Source organism: Macadamia integrifolia, chromosome 5 (genome assembly GCF_013358625.1).
Source record: "Macadamia integrifolia cultivar HAES 741 chromosome 5, SCU_Mint_v3, whole genome shotgun sequence".
NCBI classification, from domain to species: Eukaryota; Viridiplantae; Streptophyta; class Magnoliopsida; order Proteales; family Proteaceae; genus Macadamia; species Macadamia integrifolia.
The window spans coordinates 18,183,393-18,200,561 of record NC_056561.1 but is presented as its reverse complement, the minus strand read 5'-3'; the positions used below and the strand labels follow the sequence as shown (position 1 = coordinate 18,200,561).

The 17,169-nt window shown below is 37.2% G+C and overlaps 1 protein-coding gene across 1 annotated transcript; it reads left to right on the top strand.

Annotated features, from left to right (window-relative positions):
- The first annotated feature begins 5,881 nt into the window (after positions 1–5,881).
- Positions 5,882–15,785, top strand: LOC122078560 (DEAD-box ATP-dependent RNA helicase 51-like). The gene is made up of 13 exons (XM_042644592.1): positions 5,882–6,103; positions 6,430–6,837; positions 7,703–7,888; positions 8,723–8,908; positions 12,363–12,446; positions 13,935–13,976; positions 14,058–14,129; positions 14,214–14,513; positions 14,628–14,666; positions 14,771–14,875; positions 14,988–15,056; positions 15,147–15,272; positions 15,362–15,785. Exons 2-13 carry the CDS (start codon positions 6,454–6,456, stop codon positions 15,539–15,541), a joined length of 1,773 nt encoding a protein of 590 aa, XP_042500526.1. The 5' UTR covers positions 5,882–6,103; positions 6,430–6,453; the 3' UTR covers positions 15,542–15,785.
- Positions 15,786–17,169: the final 1,384 nt, after the last annotated feature.

Sequence of the window (17,169 nt, the reverse complement as noted above, 5' to 3'; positions counted from 1 at the left end):
CATCTAAACGTGAGGGTTGACTAGTTGCGGGACTTAACCCAACACCTTATGGCACGAGCTGACGACAAACACACACCACTTTTGTCCACGTTCCCCAAGGCACCTTTCATTTTTTTAAGTAACCAAAACTCCTAGGTTTGCTCCTTTAAACAAATTGTTGCATTATGTTAATGAAGCTTTTACCCCTTCATTTTTCTTTGAAGTGTGGAATATCAGGGCCTTTGAGCCAACTCTATTCTTTGTCAATGAAACAGTTGTCTCTGGGTTTTGAGCACTACGATTTAATCCCTTGCATTAACAGAAGATTGCATAGCCTTTGCATTTGAAGCTGATTTAAGCCTAGATATAGGATGAAGTTTTAATTTTTTGTCACCCATCTTTTGAGAAGCCAATGCTATTGCAGTCAATCTTGATATTCTATTCTTGGAAGATTTTACAGGAGCTGATTGGGGGTATTTAGTATTTTCCCTATGAAAGAAGAGATGACATAACTAATTGTTGTCAAAGCACATTCTATTAAGTGTAAATGAAAACCAAGAAGATGACATAACTACTAATATTTGTCAAAGCACATTATCTGTGTTGCTCTTTGCAGTCTTTTTTTTCTTTTTTCTTCACTACTTCAACTGAATATTTAATCTTTTTTTGTACAAATATTCATCATTTGGGTTAAAATGTAATATAATTTTTACCTGAGAGGAGCTAACAAGTGTAATGTTTTTTGTTTTTTATTAATTTTTTTTTTAGGGGTCGATGAATCAGTTAATTTTCATGTTAGGTTTGCAAGAAGACTCAATATGCTTTAGATTTTAGTGATTGGGTGGAGAGTGCATCATTGACAATTATAGTCTATGAGGGACGTAGTCTTATATTCGAAGGAAAGCATGTTATAATTTCTACCTTTCTTACCTGCTAGAAATTAAATTTGTACTCTTTACCATCGCCAATTACTCATATAATTTTCTTGTATATTTCCTTTGGTTTAGTATGATTTTTCCGTAAAAGCTAATGCTTGTGTTTTTATTTTTATGTCTTTCTACCAAGCAGATGGGTGACCAAAAGGATCTAGGCTGGGCTTATGCAATTAGACTCTCTAGTAAGAGTGATAGGATAGTGCAATGCACTTTGAATGTGAAACAAATGTGAGGAGGGATTTCCAGATTAAAGCAACACCTTATTCACAAAAGGGGGCAAGTGGCTCCCTACAATTCTGTCTCAGTTACAATGACAAACAATTTCAGGAATATCTACGATTGACAAAAATTGCCAAAATTAACAAACATATATAAGGAGAGCTTGAATTGGAGGCTATTAGGAGAGGAAGTAATGCATCTGGATTTGTCGATCGGTCATGGGACACTACATACGAGAATTTGGTGGCTAGAAGTACCCATGCTTACCTAGACAAAAATGAGGGAGATGTTTATGTGGACTATGCTGTACGGGTAAAGGTACATGTTCACTAGTGCTGAGCCATTTATAGTACAGGACCCTTTCAGTGGTCTGAAATTGTTAGAGAGAGAAAAACTTATGAGGGGACTAAGGATCTAGTGAACTTGGCCAAAGGGAATGATGTTCCTCTAGGAGGCAAACCTGATGACTACAGAATGCATTTGCAAGATAGACCATGATATCAGATCATGTTAAAGGGAAGTTATTGGATAAAACAACTAAAAGTTATAAGGTAGTAACAATGTGGTTAACTTTCAAAGATTTGCCTTTTAATTTTGTTAAGATAAACACCTTTAGAATTTATTAGATGTAACGGCAGAAGAGGGGAAAGTAAAAGCCACATCCTATGGAAGATTTAACATAAAGGTTCAGGATTTGAAGGAGTACATCAATTCCCTTTGATTTGATTGGGTGAAGAAGGATGTGACCATAATGTGTGATGGGTGGACTTAGAACATAAGGAAGTCACTTATCAACTTCATGATATACTGCAATGGGAACACTCTTTTCCATAAGTTTATTGATGCGTCAAATGATCAGAAGATGAATGCATTTATATATGCACAGTTGAAGTTAATCATCTAAGACATTAGAGAAAAACATATTATCCAATTGGTATCAGACAATGAGGCTTCATACAAAGCAACGTGGAGGTTCTTGGAGAACGATCATCATCACTTTTTTGGGCACCATGTGCCACCATTGCTTAGATCTTGTTTTACATGAGCTTAGCACCTTTAATGAGATTAATGAGATTCAATTGAATGGGCGTGTTGTTAGTAGACATATATATAATTCTTCTACTGCTACTAACTAATTAAGTATATTTATTAGTGGCAAGGACTTATGTAGACTTAGGACTACAAAATTTTGCTATTGAGTACATATCATTGCAGAGTTTATAGAGTAGCGATACTAAATGCCTTTCTAGATGGAACTTTTTGGTAACTTTTGCAATAAAAGAAAAGACAGAGTTATATGGACGTAGAGCACCATCTCTGGTGGTTGGTTCTAGGATGGGGCTGCTAGGGTTTTAGCAATCATGAAGCCCGCATGGTTGTACAAAAGATTGTCGATACCAAGAAATGGATTATTCTACCTCTTATCTATGATGTCTTGCTTCGGGCTAAAGAATGCATGTTGAACAACATCCAGGAGGGTAAAAAATACTAGCAAAAGATACACAAACTGTGGGATGAAAAAATGGCCCATCCGATGAATGTTGCAGGTATAAACACTTAGTGTGTTCTATTGATGTTTGATATTGCATTTTCAAAAATTTTAATATATTATTGACAATTGCCCATGCTTTCAAGTTATTTCCTAAACCCCACTTATATGCATGGTAACAACATGCGAAACCAGGATGAATGTAAAATAGAAACGATGATGCTGGTCAGAAACCTTGATGAGCAAAGCATATATATCAACAAGGTGAGAAAATTAAATGTAAGTTAGGTTGTACTTTTATATTTCTTACATTTTTTTAATCACTACTCTTTTTTTATTTATACTTCTAGATACAAATTTATGAGAGAAAGGTAGGTGAATTTGGTTCTTCGCTAGCTCAATGAGGCATCCATAACACGACACCAAGTGTCATATATATATATATATATATTTTATAATATTATAGAAGATTTTCTTTACATATTAATTAGCATACCTCTTACGACTCTTTACTTGTATATGTATATTATTAGTAGGAGATGTGTGACGTATCAACTCCACATCTAAAAAACGTGGCAATGAAAGTATTGTCGCAAACTTGTAGCTTATTAGGATGTGAGAGAAACTAGAGTACATTCAGTCTTAGTCATACTAAGCCATGAAATAAGTTGAAGCTAAAGGCTCTACATGAACTTGTCTTCGTCCACTATAACGAGTTGTTTCTTTTCATAATTTGCGCTTACAGGATATCGAGTATACTCCATTAGATCTTATGCACATCTATCAATATGAAGATCTAATAGATTCATGGATGCATCAACATGTGTATATGGATATTGAGGCTACTGAGCCTCTATTTGATGTGACACATCCTGGTTAGACAATGAGCTTTTAGGTAAGTTTACCCAATATGAGTCCACAACGCAAGATCTTGATGAGATTTATGAGCAAATCTACAATAACTACTACGAACATGGTGGTGATGCTCATACTCAATTGGACTCAAATGTCCCAGACAGAGAAGAGGTTGAAGAACAGACAAATCTTCAGTTGTGTCGACTTAGTGGACGTTGAGATTTGTGAGGTCATACAGTTCATTCGGGTAGCAGTGTAGGAATCATGGTGCCTAGTGGTGCTACACATAGCAAGCATGATAGTGGTCATGAAAGTAAGCAACACGGGCATCGACAGTTGACTAAGATATAGAAAAGTCAAACTACGTAATCACAGAGACGCCATTACCATGTTAAGGGACTGATAGATGTGGATCAAGAGTTACCATTGAAGGGGTAAGAGATTGATTCTGATGAGATAGTGATTGCTTCTTTATATCACGTTGGTGGTGATGTGGGTGGGGATTTAGATGAGGGGACCAATAACAACATTTTAGAAAGACATATATGGCCTACATTGTTTGTGGGATAGGCGTATGGTGCTAACACCCAACACGACTTAGGTGACATTTATAATTGGTATGTTGAGCAGTAGAGGGGGGAGGCATGTTTCATATTCTGAGCCTTAGGAACCGAACCTATGGGATGGGATTATCAAAGTAACAATCGACGATATGATGGACCACGACATTTAGTCCACGGTTGATAGTGTAATAATTTGAGGTATTTTTTTAAGTTATTTTAGTACTTTATCCATTTTTTATTGTTTTATTAGATTTTATTTTAACATGCAACTTTTTGTGGTGTATGTACAACAAGGAAAACAAATCATAGCAAATCATATAAATGTGTACTGGGCTCTCGACTTTGGACAAGCGGCATCACTAGAACTTTGAAGTTTAAAGAAACTATTTTTTCTATTTTCATTAGTGAAACTCTTTGTAATTTATTTTCTTCTTAAAATTGATTTTTTTTTTTTTATTATTTCCTTTCATTTGAGCAAGTCCTTTTTGATGAAATAATTGATTTAGTTTATCTTCAGATTGTAGTATCGTTTGGATGTTTCTTACTTAATGAGATTAATTATCATATAAATATATTTACATTTTCCACATAGTGTGGATGTGTATGACATTATTTATAAATGCTTAATTTTGGTTTGCATTTTCAGGGAAATGAGGGGGAAGGTTCTTCAAACACAGTGTAACAAGTTATTGAGCTTGATAGGTTTTTTTATTTATAGATTGCTTGACAGATATTACTTAATGGTGTTGGTTAACTCCCTTTAAAACTGTAAAATTCCACCCAATGTAGGGGTGTCAATCGGTCGGTCTGGCTCGGTTTTGGTCCGGGTTGAGTTGGTTTTGGTGTGGGAAAGCTAAAACCGAAATCGAACCAATAAAGAAATTCCGGTTTCGGTTTGGTTTCGATTTCGGTGCGGTTTGGTTTTGGTTTGTCTTCGGTTTCTTAAATCGATTTGTAACCGGGTTGGTTTTGGTTTTTGGTCCAGTTTGGATTCGACTTTCCATACAAATGTATACAAAACTATGCAAATTTTGATTTTTTTAATGAATTTTGGAGTGTTTCGGTTTCTTACCGGTTTGGTTTTAGTTTCGGTCTAGGTTTTGAGTCGGTTTTGGTTTGGTTTCAGGTTCATTCGGTTTCTGGTGCGGTTCGATTTGGTTTTGGAGTTGCAATACTCCAAATCGAATCAAACCAATAAGGCTTCGGTTCGGTTCGATCTGTATTGTTATCGATTTGGTCCGGCCGATTTTACCGGTTCGATTTAGGAATTGACACCCCTAACCCAATGGTTTGTAGTGTTACTATATTGGCATCAAGTGGCAGAAATGGTATTTGCTACTAAACAAATGATCATTTGTGGGCATTTTGTTACTATTCAAGTTGTTTATGTAAGATTGATTATTTTACTCTTTTGCATGGGGTGGGTGCGATATAGTTTTGATCGGTGAAGTTAATATTTCATTATAATATAAACGTACATTGTATTCCATATAAGTCATAACTTTTGATGATTTGCCTTATTTTTAGCAAGGGGACAAACACAAAGATAATGCGAAGTGTTGCATTATAAATTAACTTTTTTTTTTTTTGAACTTTTTATAAATTTTTTAGTTTAAAAAAAAAAAAATTTGGCCAATCCTAACCGATACCATGACGGATCCAGGAAAACTATATGATTTTCGATACTTGACCGATCTATATCGTATCGTTATCGCCGATACCGATAACTAAATCCGTGTTACAGACGGGAAAAGACGGGCTCGGTTGTGGAATCGACCCAATGGTTCATTAAACCATCCCCCCAATGGTTCAACCATCAGCCAAAGTCACCAAAAACGAAAACCTCCCAAAAACCCAAAGCTATCATCTCCCTCTTCTTCCTTCGGCTTCCTCATTCTCCTTTCTCGCACAGCGGCACAGCCCCGAAACCATCCCTTTCTCTCCCAGCGGCGCTTGTATCCAGAGCAGCGGCGATCGGCACTGGTATTCAGAGACACGGAAGGAAGCAGAGCACAGAAACCAGGCGAGTGCGTGTCCGGAGAAGCAGCAACCGGCGGAAAAAGGTTAGAAACAGAGAAACTCATCTCTCCCTCTCTCCTTGTGCGCGACAAAACCCTACAGGACTGTAGTTTTAAAACCCCTCTTTCGGAAAGTTCGTTATTTGGGCAAAAATGTATGAGTGAGAATCTTCACTGTAGTCCTTTTCTGAGGAAATTGTGATGTTTATTTTCTGATGAATTAATATAGAGCACAATATTGCTAGCATACGTATGGAATACGATTCTGTGCAGATTTTGTAGCTTCCTTTACCGAACACCCTATTTTTTTTTTTTTCCATTCCTGTTTTAACTAATTATGGTCACTCTACCCTTATTTGATTCAACTGAAGCATAACCAACACTTAATTGGCGCCATGACTGCAAAAGATGAAAGGCTTCACAGTAAGAATGAAGAGGAAAAGAATAAGAAGAGAAAGAGAAAGAGAGCTAACAAGAAGACACTCATGGATTCAGATATGGAGAAGACTAATGTAGAAGCTGAATGCGAAGACAATGTGGAAGAAGAAGAAGAAGAAGAAGAAGACACAAAACCTGCAGCGGAGGGGAATCAAAACATGCCTGAGGGTGAGGGCGAGAGCGACGGGGAGAAATTTACAGATACAGTGGCTGTGAAGCAGAAGAAGAAGAAATTGCAGAGTGGATCAGGAATCATGAGCAGTCAGTCTTTCTCTCAGTTGAGCATCTCAGAACCTACCATGAAAGCCATTAAAGACATGGGCTTCGAGAACATGACCGAGGTAACCTCCTTGTCTCTGCAGATTGCTTCCCTAGTAATTCACACATTAGGTTTCACAGCAATAATCAATCTACAACTTTTTAGTTGGATTAAGGGGCCTGGAGAGTACTGAACTGGTGACGAAATGTGATTAACTGGAATATTGTGTACTTGAGATTTTTGGTTAAACATACAGGATATGTGAAGTAGGAGGTGGATGAACTAGCCATCTCCATTGTTAGACTGGTTATTTTCACAGTGGACCTACATTTTGCTTTACTATGGCTCTCATTTGTATCTAGTATTGGTCTTACAATTAGCTACTGTGCCTCTGATTTGGCTGTAGAGTTCCACAAATTAATCTGTTTGATGGGTTGGGGGTTCCCTCTTTACTGGGACATTTATTTCTCTTAATCTTGTGTTTATAAGGGTTCTTTGTCTTTGAATTTTATCCTTCATCTCTCAAAGGGATTCAAAGGGCAATGAGTTGGTAATTCCAGCTCCACCTGGGAAGCTAGACACCATTTCTTCCCATTGAAGTATTGAACTATGTATTTCTGTATTTCAAAAAGTAGTATTGTTTTTGTTCTCTTAATGTGATTCATGGTTGAAAACCCCTTCTTCCCTTGAGGGATGTTTTCTACGAGTTATGGGATAAAGATTAATATTGTATTTTTTTTTGTTTGTTATAATTATTGGATTCCACAGTCAGAACAAACGACTTCTTGTCTGCAAAAATGATTTGGTAAATCTCTTTACACATTTTTGCAACCTTGCAGCATTTCATCAAATGATTGCTGCAAAATTCTTTGTTCAACATAGTCCCTTGCCTTTCCTTTTCTCCCCCAATATTTTATCTGCTACTCATTTGTCATTTAAAAATACAGATACAAGCTAGAGCAATTCCACCACTTTTAGAAGGGAAGGATGTTCTTGGAGCAGCGAGAACAGGCTCCGGAAAAACCCTTGCTTTCCTAGTACCTGCTATTGAATTGTTGTATCACATCCATTTTTCTTCTCGTAATGGTACTGGAGTTGTTGTTATTTGCCCAACAAGGGAACTTGCAATACAGGTTGGATATTTGCTTTCTTTCTTCCTTAAAATCATAAACTAGCATTTTTTAAAAGAACTTGTTTTCATATATTCAGTCAATGGAAGCATTCAAACTTCAGCTGCTATGTATTTTTCAATAATGATCCCAGCTTTCGATTTGCAATTCGAGGTCCTAGTTACTTAATTTGATTGAAATGCAAAATTCATGGAAATGGTTCTAGATTATGATCTTCTTCCAAGAACAAATCATAATGTCTACTTATCTGTCTGATATAATTCTCAAAAGATTTTCTAGTAAAAAGCATAGGAGGTACGGGTGTATCATCTTGATTCATCTCATCTTCATCTTCATCTTCTTGATTCATCTCATGTCTTGAAATGGCTCATTGGCTCTTCTTCCACCTCCACAACTTTACCTTCTAGACGTCACTTTACATAATTATTGTAATGAAAATCACATTGTGAAGATTATTTCATCTTATTTTTGAGAACCATGTTAAGAGTACTGGGGCAGTGGGTTGGGACCCACTGCCTTCCTAGATATTTATGTGGGTAGTTGGGGTCAAGCAAAGTATTTACCCTGGGTTTATCTGGCATTTTTTTTTTTACTACACTGGCATTAATCATCACTATTTTTGCTGTTAATTTTGAAAGAAAGCAGTGTGTAGATTGTCTCTCATAATTTACTGCAATTCTTTTTCTAGTTTCTAATTCTTTTTCAGCTAAATCGCCAATATGCTTTTGCTGCCAAATTTTTGGAGGCACTTAAATGGAGTGACATCATGTGCATTCTGGATATATGGAGTTCCACTCACACTAATGTTCTCCCCCACTCCCCAACCCATATGAACAGACTCATGCTGTGGCGAAGGACCTTCTCAAGTATCACTCACAAACTCTAGGGCTGATTATTGGTGGTGCAGCTCGAAGGGGAGAAGCAGAGCGTCTTGTGAAAGGAGTAAATTTGTTAGTAGCAACTCCTGGTAGACTTCTTGACCACCTCCAATTTACCAAGGGATTCATATATAAAAATTTGAAGGTAAGCAAAATTTCTACCGCCATCCTCCATGCAAATTTTCAATGCATGTGGAACTCTTTTGTTTTGCTAGATATATCATTGTTTCTATGTCTAGTTACTACTTTCCCTGCATTTGGTTTAGTTGTCCAAGCTGCTTCTCCTTGTTCTTTGCGGCTGTTTATATATTCATTTGTCTTGTTTTATGGCGTGGTTGTTGTTGGTGTGGAGGTAAAAGTGGGATGGAATTGACAGTGTCGGTATGAAATTGTTGATCTTGTATGGAAGGAGTGGATTGAATGATTACTGAATGGATGTGGATGCAATATCTTTTCTTCTTTCCTAGTCCATTCTAATTACATGGACAGGAAACAAAAACAGAGTAATGCATTATTGCACTAAAAATTTTACATTATCTAGTGATGCTCGTCTTAGATACTATGATTCTAAGGGTTGAGTCTATGCAGGGAATAGAGATTGACGATTAATTACTTATGAAAAAAGAAAAAGTATTCTTTCTATAATCCATGGTACATTGCGCAGTATGAAGCTGCAGGCTGTAATGGATTTTATGGACATAACTGAGACGCCATTTTTACCAGAATGATGTTTATGGAATCAGACATGGTGGTCCCCTTTTGATTCTTCATCTGGTCTTGACCTGGGGGAACTCAATCATTCTGTTCAGATCATGTTCCTGATAAATTGAGGTGATGAGGTTTGAATTGTTGTGAAGCTGAGATATCTGCATTGATGCATCTGAATATTGGCCTCAGTGGGGAAATGTGTAGGAATCCCTTGCCTACGTAGATTCCTTAAAATTAGATGTTCTGATGCAGGTTATTTTTCACTTATCTGTAGAATGATGCGTGATATATATTTGGTGTTTTTTTTTATAAATTTTATAGAGATTTATGAAGAAGAAAAATGCAAAAGACATGTTCCCAGAAGTGAATCCCCTCTTCAAATTTCATAAAAAGATTGTATCAACTTCTGAGATGTGCTTGTTAAGAATCTTGTTGAGGAGACATTCAGGTTGATTCTTCATGAAGGGGAACTATGATTATAGCCCTCACTGAGGAACATGAAAGAGAGAACCATTTCTATTTATTGTTGAGGTTCACAAAATCTGAACCTGAGAAGACCAATGCTTCAAGGTGAGTGCCAGAAGGATTGCCCACAGCCTTTTGATGGGGAGTCAAAGCTAAAAGGTTGGGGGAAAGCCTTTCAATTTCATCCTGTCCATAGATCAGAACCTTTAAGTTGGAAGCAGGAGACTGGAAGGCTATGACATGTGCTGGAATTTTTGTCAACCTACATTTGTGCAATCAAAGATTGTCTCCTTGGTGTAAGCAATGGCTAAATATATTTGTCCTATAAGCTTGGAGTTTCATATGGTTTCTAAACCAACCACTGGTCGTCCACTGCACATTGTGCTGACACCATCATTATTGAAGACATATCCTCTCTCTATAGATGTATATGTGGCTGTCCATCTATTTATCCATCACCTAATCCATATTTTATTCACTTGTATTCAAAAAGGTTTTACTTATGATGCATATTTGTTTCTTAAACTGATGGTCTAGTTTTACAAATCAACTGCTTATTATAGTTAATAAACTGATTATGTAATTTGAAAATGGTCTGTGTGACTACTTTTATCTGTTATTTCATACATAGTTGTTTTGTAAGGCTAGGTTACTACAACCCTATCCCCAAGAAGGATCAATAATCAACTCCAAATAAGGTACTGATCTTAAGACGAAAATCAGAATGTAAAATCAACTTTCAGAAACTGAACCACGACTCTAAACAAGTCCTGATATCCCTGGTACCACCCACACAACAGTTGAATAGTTCCCATAAACAATACAGCAAGCAGTGGAAGAAAGCCTATAGCCGTAGGTCACAAAATAGATTAAATCTCACGAAAACAAATCACTAGCAAGAACCACAGTAACAGAAGTCTTATAGGGGCAATGTTACCATCGAATGGTCAGATTCAGGTCCCAAACTATCAGCCTGAGTTGGCTGAATCAAAAGATTGGACCAAATCTTGAATTAGGCCAAGAAGGAGATTTTTGATATCTCCAAGACCAGGCCTCAGAAGAGGACCAGATCCTGGTCTAGTGCTGCGTCTGGTGGCCTTAATAGCTGCTACTGTACACTTTTTAAATGTCTTTTCAAGGACGGGACCAAAAATAAAAGGCAATATACACATCAATTGAAGAATTATAATTACATAAAGTCATAAATGCTTGCACCCAAAGTTTAAGAAAAATGAATGGAATGCCCATAATCCACTCAATATATATTTTTTCTTATTTGAAGATGGTTTCGTCAAACCGTCTAATAAAGCTCAACAAAAGTTTCTGTTTTTTCCAATTATAAAAAATGGGATGTGATTAAATTGTGTTTCGAACGGATTGTTGAGCCGAATCTGTTTTTTGGCATTGCTTTGAAAGCAATTCGTTGGAATGCGTTTTAAATGGGAAAAAACGGCGACAACGCGAATTAACTATCTGTGGTCCAGATAGAGGTCTCAGTTTGCCTCAGTTATGTGCAAAAGACAGAGAATAAGAAAGGGAGAAGAGAGGAGGTCAATGGGGTAGAAGGGGGGGTGGGGATAGATGGCTAACTCAGCCTAGGAATCTCACCTAACAACCTCTCTCAGTACAATGTTTGCACAAAGCAATAGTTATTCTCTCATTAAAAATGATTGGGAGACCCCCAAAGAAAAGTATGAGAAAAGAAAGTTTCCTAAGACAAGTAACTAAACCTTGCTTGTCCTAGGCAAAGTAACCAAAGGGAAAGACAAGATATTGAATTACAACAGGAAACAAAAATTAAAGGAAACAAGATCTTCTAGAAGCTGCCTAAATCTGTAGCTTGTATCTTGCTGTCCAAGGCATAATTAGTCCCCACGATTTGGGTTTGGAGGACCCAAAAACCTCCAGCTGATAATGGCTGGCCCAGCTTAGCTTAATGTAGGGCTAGTTCGCACTAGTTAAACAAACCCCAATAAGTAAACAACCCTCAACCAATATCGGGTCTGAGACTTGGGGAAAAGGGGGTTTTTTTTTTGCGGGGGGGGGGGGGGAAAAACAGCAAAGTCCACCCTCAAAGAGAGGTGGTCCTGATGACAGAACTAGGAAGCTCCCAGGAAGCCACAATGTGACAATTTCTAGGGGAGGACATGATATTGAATTTGTGCTAATTTGGATTATTAATTTTATTTCTCGGTGGGGTTTAAGCTTCATCTGACTGTGTTCCATATGTTTATACGAGTCATGCTGTTTTATTAACTTCGACCAGTGGCAAGATGGACAAATAAGCCGTAATGTGTGAAATTTGAATATTTTGTATTGTATTTATGTTAAGTTTGTTATATTTAGTTTTAAATTTGGGTAGCACTCTACTGGATATCTTATTGTACATAGAGTAGTTTCTTAGGTTCACTTTCATTTGATTGCAGTGCCTTATGATTGATGAAGCTGACCGACTACTGGAAGCAAATTTTGAGGAGGAAATGAAGAAAATAATAAAGATTCTGCCAAAGGTAAATACCCGGTTACTCATTTTCATTTCAAAAATTGAATTAGGTAAACGTTAAAGGGAAAATGCTGATACAAATGTGACACCTTTTAGTAGTCATTTGGACAGGAATATATGATGCCAATTGGAAATGATGGGGTAGGAATTGGTCCAGCCAGTTCTTTTGTTTTTTTTTTTTTTTTGGGGGGGGGGGGTTGGTGGTGGGGCAACAGGAGCAGGATGTTGTTCTGTCAAGAGACTCAAGACCACACTGCACCTCAGTATTGCAGTATTTTATGCCACATGGCAGGTCAGGTAGGGTTGAAAGATCAGTTTTTGATAGGCCTCACCCTCCCCTGCTCATTTGCCTAGTGAGTCCAAACAGAAACAAACAAAGGTCAAAATCAATTGAATACAAATGGTTAAAAACACTATCCTTTTATTGGTTTTGGGTCATAAATTGAATTAGGCCTAGATTTGGCATGTGACCGATACATGGCATCCTCTTCCCACCAAATGGGCTGGGTTCACCCACTTACATTCTATGTGGTGAACATTGGGGTGCTAGATGTGCATTGCCCATCTGTACAAGCAGAACTGCATACTTTACGCCTTGCATTCTTTTCTGAAAGAGTTGGGTTATATGAATGTCTGGCAGATTCTAAATTCCACAATTGGAAATCAGATCCTTATTCTTCTGTGTTTACAATTATTAACATCAATCTTCTTATACTAAGCACCGTAAGAAATTTTTTGAGGATATAGCAATGACGTTGTCTATTAGATAATCAAAAGAGAAGCATGGTCAGGCTGCCATTTGCTTCAATGGAAGCCTAGCTGACTCAAGTTTCTGAATTGCTGAAGCAGAACACAGGATCTGGACTTGGCCAAGTCTTCAGAATTCCATTGGAGTTGCTGCCATTTGCAGCCAGTGTCAGCTTGCTACTTAAGTTAAATAAAATTGCAATTCAACTTTCTGTTTGTTGATGTGTGCCGGGTAGTTCTTCCTCTTGTCAATGCTATCTCATATTGTTCTATTCCAAGTGTTGAAACCATTTCAATATTTTTGTGGCAGATTTGATTAAGTTTCAAGAGGGCAGACCTCGGCGCAACGGTAAGGTTGCTCCATTGCGACCTAGTGGTCACGGGTTCAAGTCGAAAAACAGCCTCTCTGGGAGGTAGGGGTAAGGCTGCATATATAATGACCCTCCCCAGACCTCGCAATGGCAGGAGCCTTGTGCACTGGGTACGGCCTTATTTATTTGGTTGCCAGTTTCAAAGATGTACTTAACGGGACTGGTCACCGGTTTAACTACTGAATAGTCAACCTTAGTACCTTAAATATTTCTCATGTTTTAGGTATTAGTATTTATGTTTCCACAGCTTATTTGAGATTTGTGTTCTGCTTTAATTACATTTCTGCTGATTACACTTTTATCGGGGTGCCATGACATGGAGTTGTTGACAACATTTTGAGCTTTTAGCTGATCAAAATGAATTTTTATTGTGCCAGGAGAGGCAAACAGCTCTTTTCTCTGCCACCCAGACGAAAAAGGTATGAGGTTATCTTTCAAAATCTTAGACTAGTCATTTCTGTCTGTCATGATAGACTAAAAGGGAAAAATACATGGTGCAGGTTGAAGATCTTGCACGGTTGTCATTTCAAACTACCCCAGTGTATATTGGTGTGGATGATGGGAGGAAAAAGGTAAATAGATAAGTGGCAGGATTAGGTGAATGTTTTTTTTATCCTCCCTGTGGAAAAATGTTGATAAGATGAATGGCATTGTAGGTCACCAATGAAGGGCTGCAGCAAGGGTACTGTATCATGCCTAGTGCCAAGAGATTCATTCTTCTGTACTCCTTTTTGAAGAGAAATCTGTCAAAGAAAGTGATGGTTTTCTTTTCTTCCTGTAACTCGGTCAAATATCACGCAGATCTTCTGAGATACATTCAGGTAGATTGCCTTGATATTCATGGAAAGCAGAAGCAGCAAAAACGGACATCCACCTTTTTTGAATTCTGCAAGGCAGAAAAGGGCATCCTATTATGTACCGATGTTGCTGCTCGTGGGCTTGACATTCCTGCAGTGGTGAATATCTTTCCTCTGCTTGTATATGATCGTTTGGGATAGCATTCATTTTAATGGTGTGAATACTGCTCACTTTAATTGTCTTTTCCATTATTTTTCTTTTTCAACTCCTAGGACTGGATTGTGCAGTATGATCCTCCAGATGATCCCAAGGTGCCTACTTTTGCTGACTATTTATATGCAAACACATTGTGAATCCTTTTTTGGTCTGCCCTCTTTGTTTACTGTTTTGGTGTTTTATTTGTGGGTTACTACAGGAGTATATTCATCGTGTGGGTCGAACAGCACGTGGAGAAGGCGGAAGGGGTCATGCACTACTTTTCCTGATACCGGAAGAGTTGCAATTTCTTCGCTATCTCAAGGTCCAGTATTCTTTTAAATAGGATTTGCTACCTTCCTGGTTTCTTGCTTAGGGAAGAAGTTTGGATTATAAGGTTTTAATTATATACTTGAATTTCCTCTGTTTACTGGCAGGCTGCTAAAGTGCCTGTTAAAGAATACGAGTTCGATGAAAAAAAGCTGAAGAATGTGAAGTCCCAGCTGGTAATCTTTTATCTTTCTTTCGAATTTGATAAGTTTGGTCTTGATGAATAAACTGCTAGGCACTTGAGTTAACTGGGGGATCTGATGCAGGAAAAACTGGTGGCTGAAAACTATTATTTGAACAAATCAGCTAAAGATGCATATAGGTCTTATATATTATCCTACAATTCACATTCTCTGAAGGACATATTCAATGTTCATCGGCTCGACCTTCAGGTGCCAAACTTGCTATTGATCGACAATGTTCTGTATCGTTGTTGCTTAATGATACTGAATTGACTTTTGTTTTGGTTTATGCTGGGCAGGCAGTTGCTACATCATTCGGCTTTTCATGTCCACCCAAGGTTAACCTGAATATTGACAGCAGTGCATCCAAGTTCAGGAAGAAGATTCGTAAAGTTGAAGGAACCCGGAATGGGTTTAGTGAAAACAATCCTTATGGAAGGAAAGTGGAAGATGATAAACGGCAGTTTGTCAGATATTAGCAAGATAAGGATTGATTGAACTGTATGCCCCTTAACCTGGGTCTAGGTTCTTATTTCTTAGGGTGGGTTTCACTTTCTTAAGTGCTGCCTCCAATTTTGAGTTTATTTATGTGACATTAAATTTGCAGTAGTTGGTTCTTTTGCCACAAAGTTATTGAATACATGTTGCAATAGTGATACATTTTCCCAGATGTTATAGTATACCCAAGGCCCTCATTTTGTTATAAGGAGGTTTATACATAAATGGGGTCCTACATTACATCATGGAGGGGCTACATTACAAGAGGGGAGAGGGAAGATTCCTTTTATGCAACAAAATGACTCTTTCTTCTGGTTAGGGGTAAGGGGGGGGGTTGTGGTGTTACTAATATTGCTGCCAGTTGCCTTAAGAGGCCCAATTTGGTTAGATGTGAAGAGAAAGGTCAGTGGATAGAGCTGAAAATATTATTATTATTATTTTTTTTTGGAGAGGGATAGGTATGCCGCCGATATCAAGTATGTTAGCGGATAACACCAATAGGATCACATGATAGAGTATCATTCAGGAAGGATATGATGGTCATTTAAAAAAAAGGAAAGAGAAATAGACACAATGGGTGCTAGCATACTTGATATCGGTGGCATATTGACCTATTTTTTTATTGGGGTAAAAAATTATCATTTGTTAATGTGTAAGTGCAATGAAAAGGATAAAAGTGAAGGTATATGTTCAAAAGGGTTTTGGTTGGAAGTGAAAAATGTTTGCTGATTTTACTTCACTCATTCATTTCAAATTTAACGAAATGTTTCATTAAAAGAAAAAATCTAATGAAATGGTAAAGACTCTTAGATTATGCAATGATTGATATATATCTTTTTTTTTTTTTTTTTTTTGAATTTTTCCTTTCCTTTTCTGTTGGTTTTTGACAACCAAACATAGCCTTAGGACATTGGTTTGCATTTATTGACCATTTCGGGACCATTCTCCAATCTTCTTGCTTGTCTAATCTTGAACCATTTAGACTATTTGGTTGCAAGGGAAATTTTAAAGAGAAGGGAAGTGAAAATTTTAAACTTAAAAATGAAATTTTGGTAATCATTACCTCATGTGATTGTATAAATATTTAAATTTATTACAATGTTTAATAATGATGCATTTTACATTTTATGGTAAAGAGTTTTGGATGTAAAGTGAAATTTAATAATTTAATATGGAATGATTTAGAGTTAGTGATACGATGACATGTGTAATGATTACAAAAGTTTTTTTTTTTTTTTTTTTGTTAAGTTTGAAATTTTCGCTTCCCTTCCCTTTAATTCCCCTTGCAACCAAATAAAGCCTTAAGAAGTTATTCTAACCCATTATCACTTAAGATGACAATGAAAGTTACTTCGAGTCCTTCCTAGTGCCAAGGATTGATGGTTATCCAACTAGCTTCTTCAAGATTGTTTGGACATTATTGGTAATGATGTCATTAGGTTGGTGAAAAGGTCTTTAAATCAAGCTTTTCCTTGGAAGTCTATTAATCAGACATTGATAACTTGCGATTATTGCGAATATCGGTGAATACAACTAACAATCATCAAGAATTTCATCTTTGGACAAAAAACAAGAGCCGGAATACCACAAAGAGAAAGTGTACCTAATA

What these genes read in the sequence shown, in the direction of transcription:
- LOC122078560 (XM_042644592.1), top strand. Translation starts at nt 6,454, where the DNA reads ATGACTGCAAAAGATGAAAGGCTTCACAGTAAGAATGAAGAGGAAAAG. An exon ending in TCATATATAAAAATTTGAAG is followed by an intron (nt 8,909 to 12,362) that starts GTAAGCAAAATT and finishes ATTTGATTGCAG; the next exon opens with TGCCTTATGATTGATGAAGC. An exon ending in GGCTTGACATTCCTGCAGTG is followed by an intron (nt 14,514 to 14,627) that starts GTGAATATCTTT and finishes TTCAACTCCTAG; the next exon opens with GACTGGATTGTGCAGTATGA.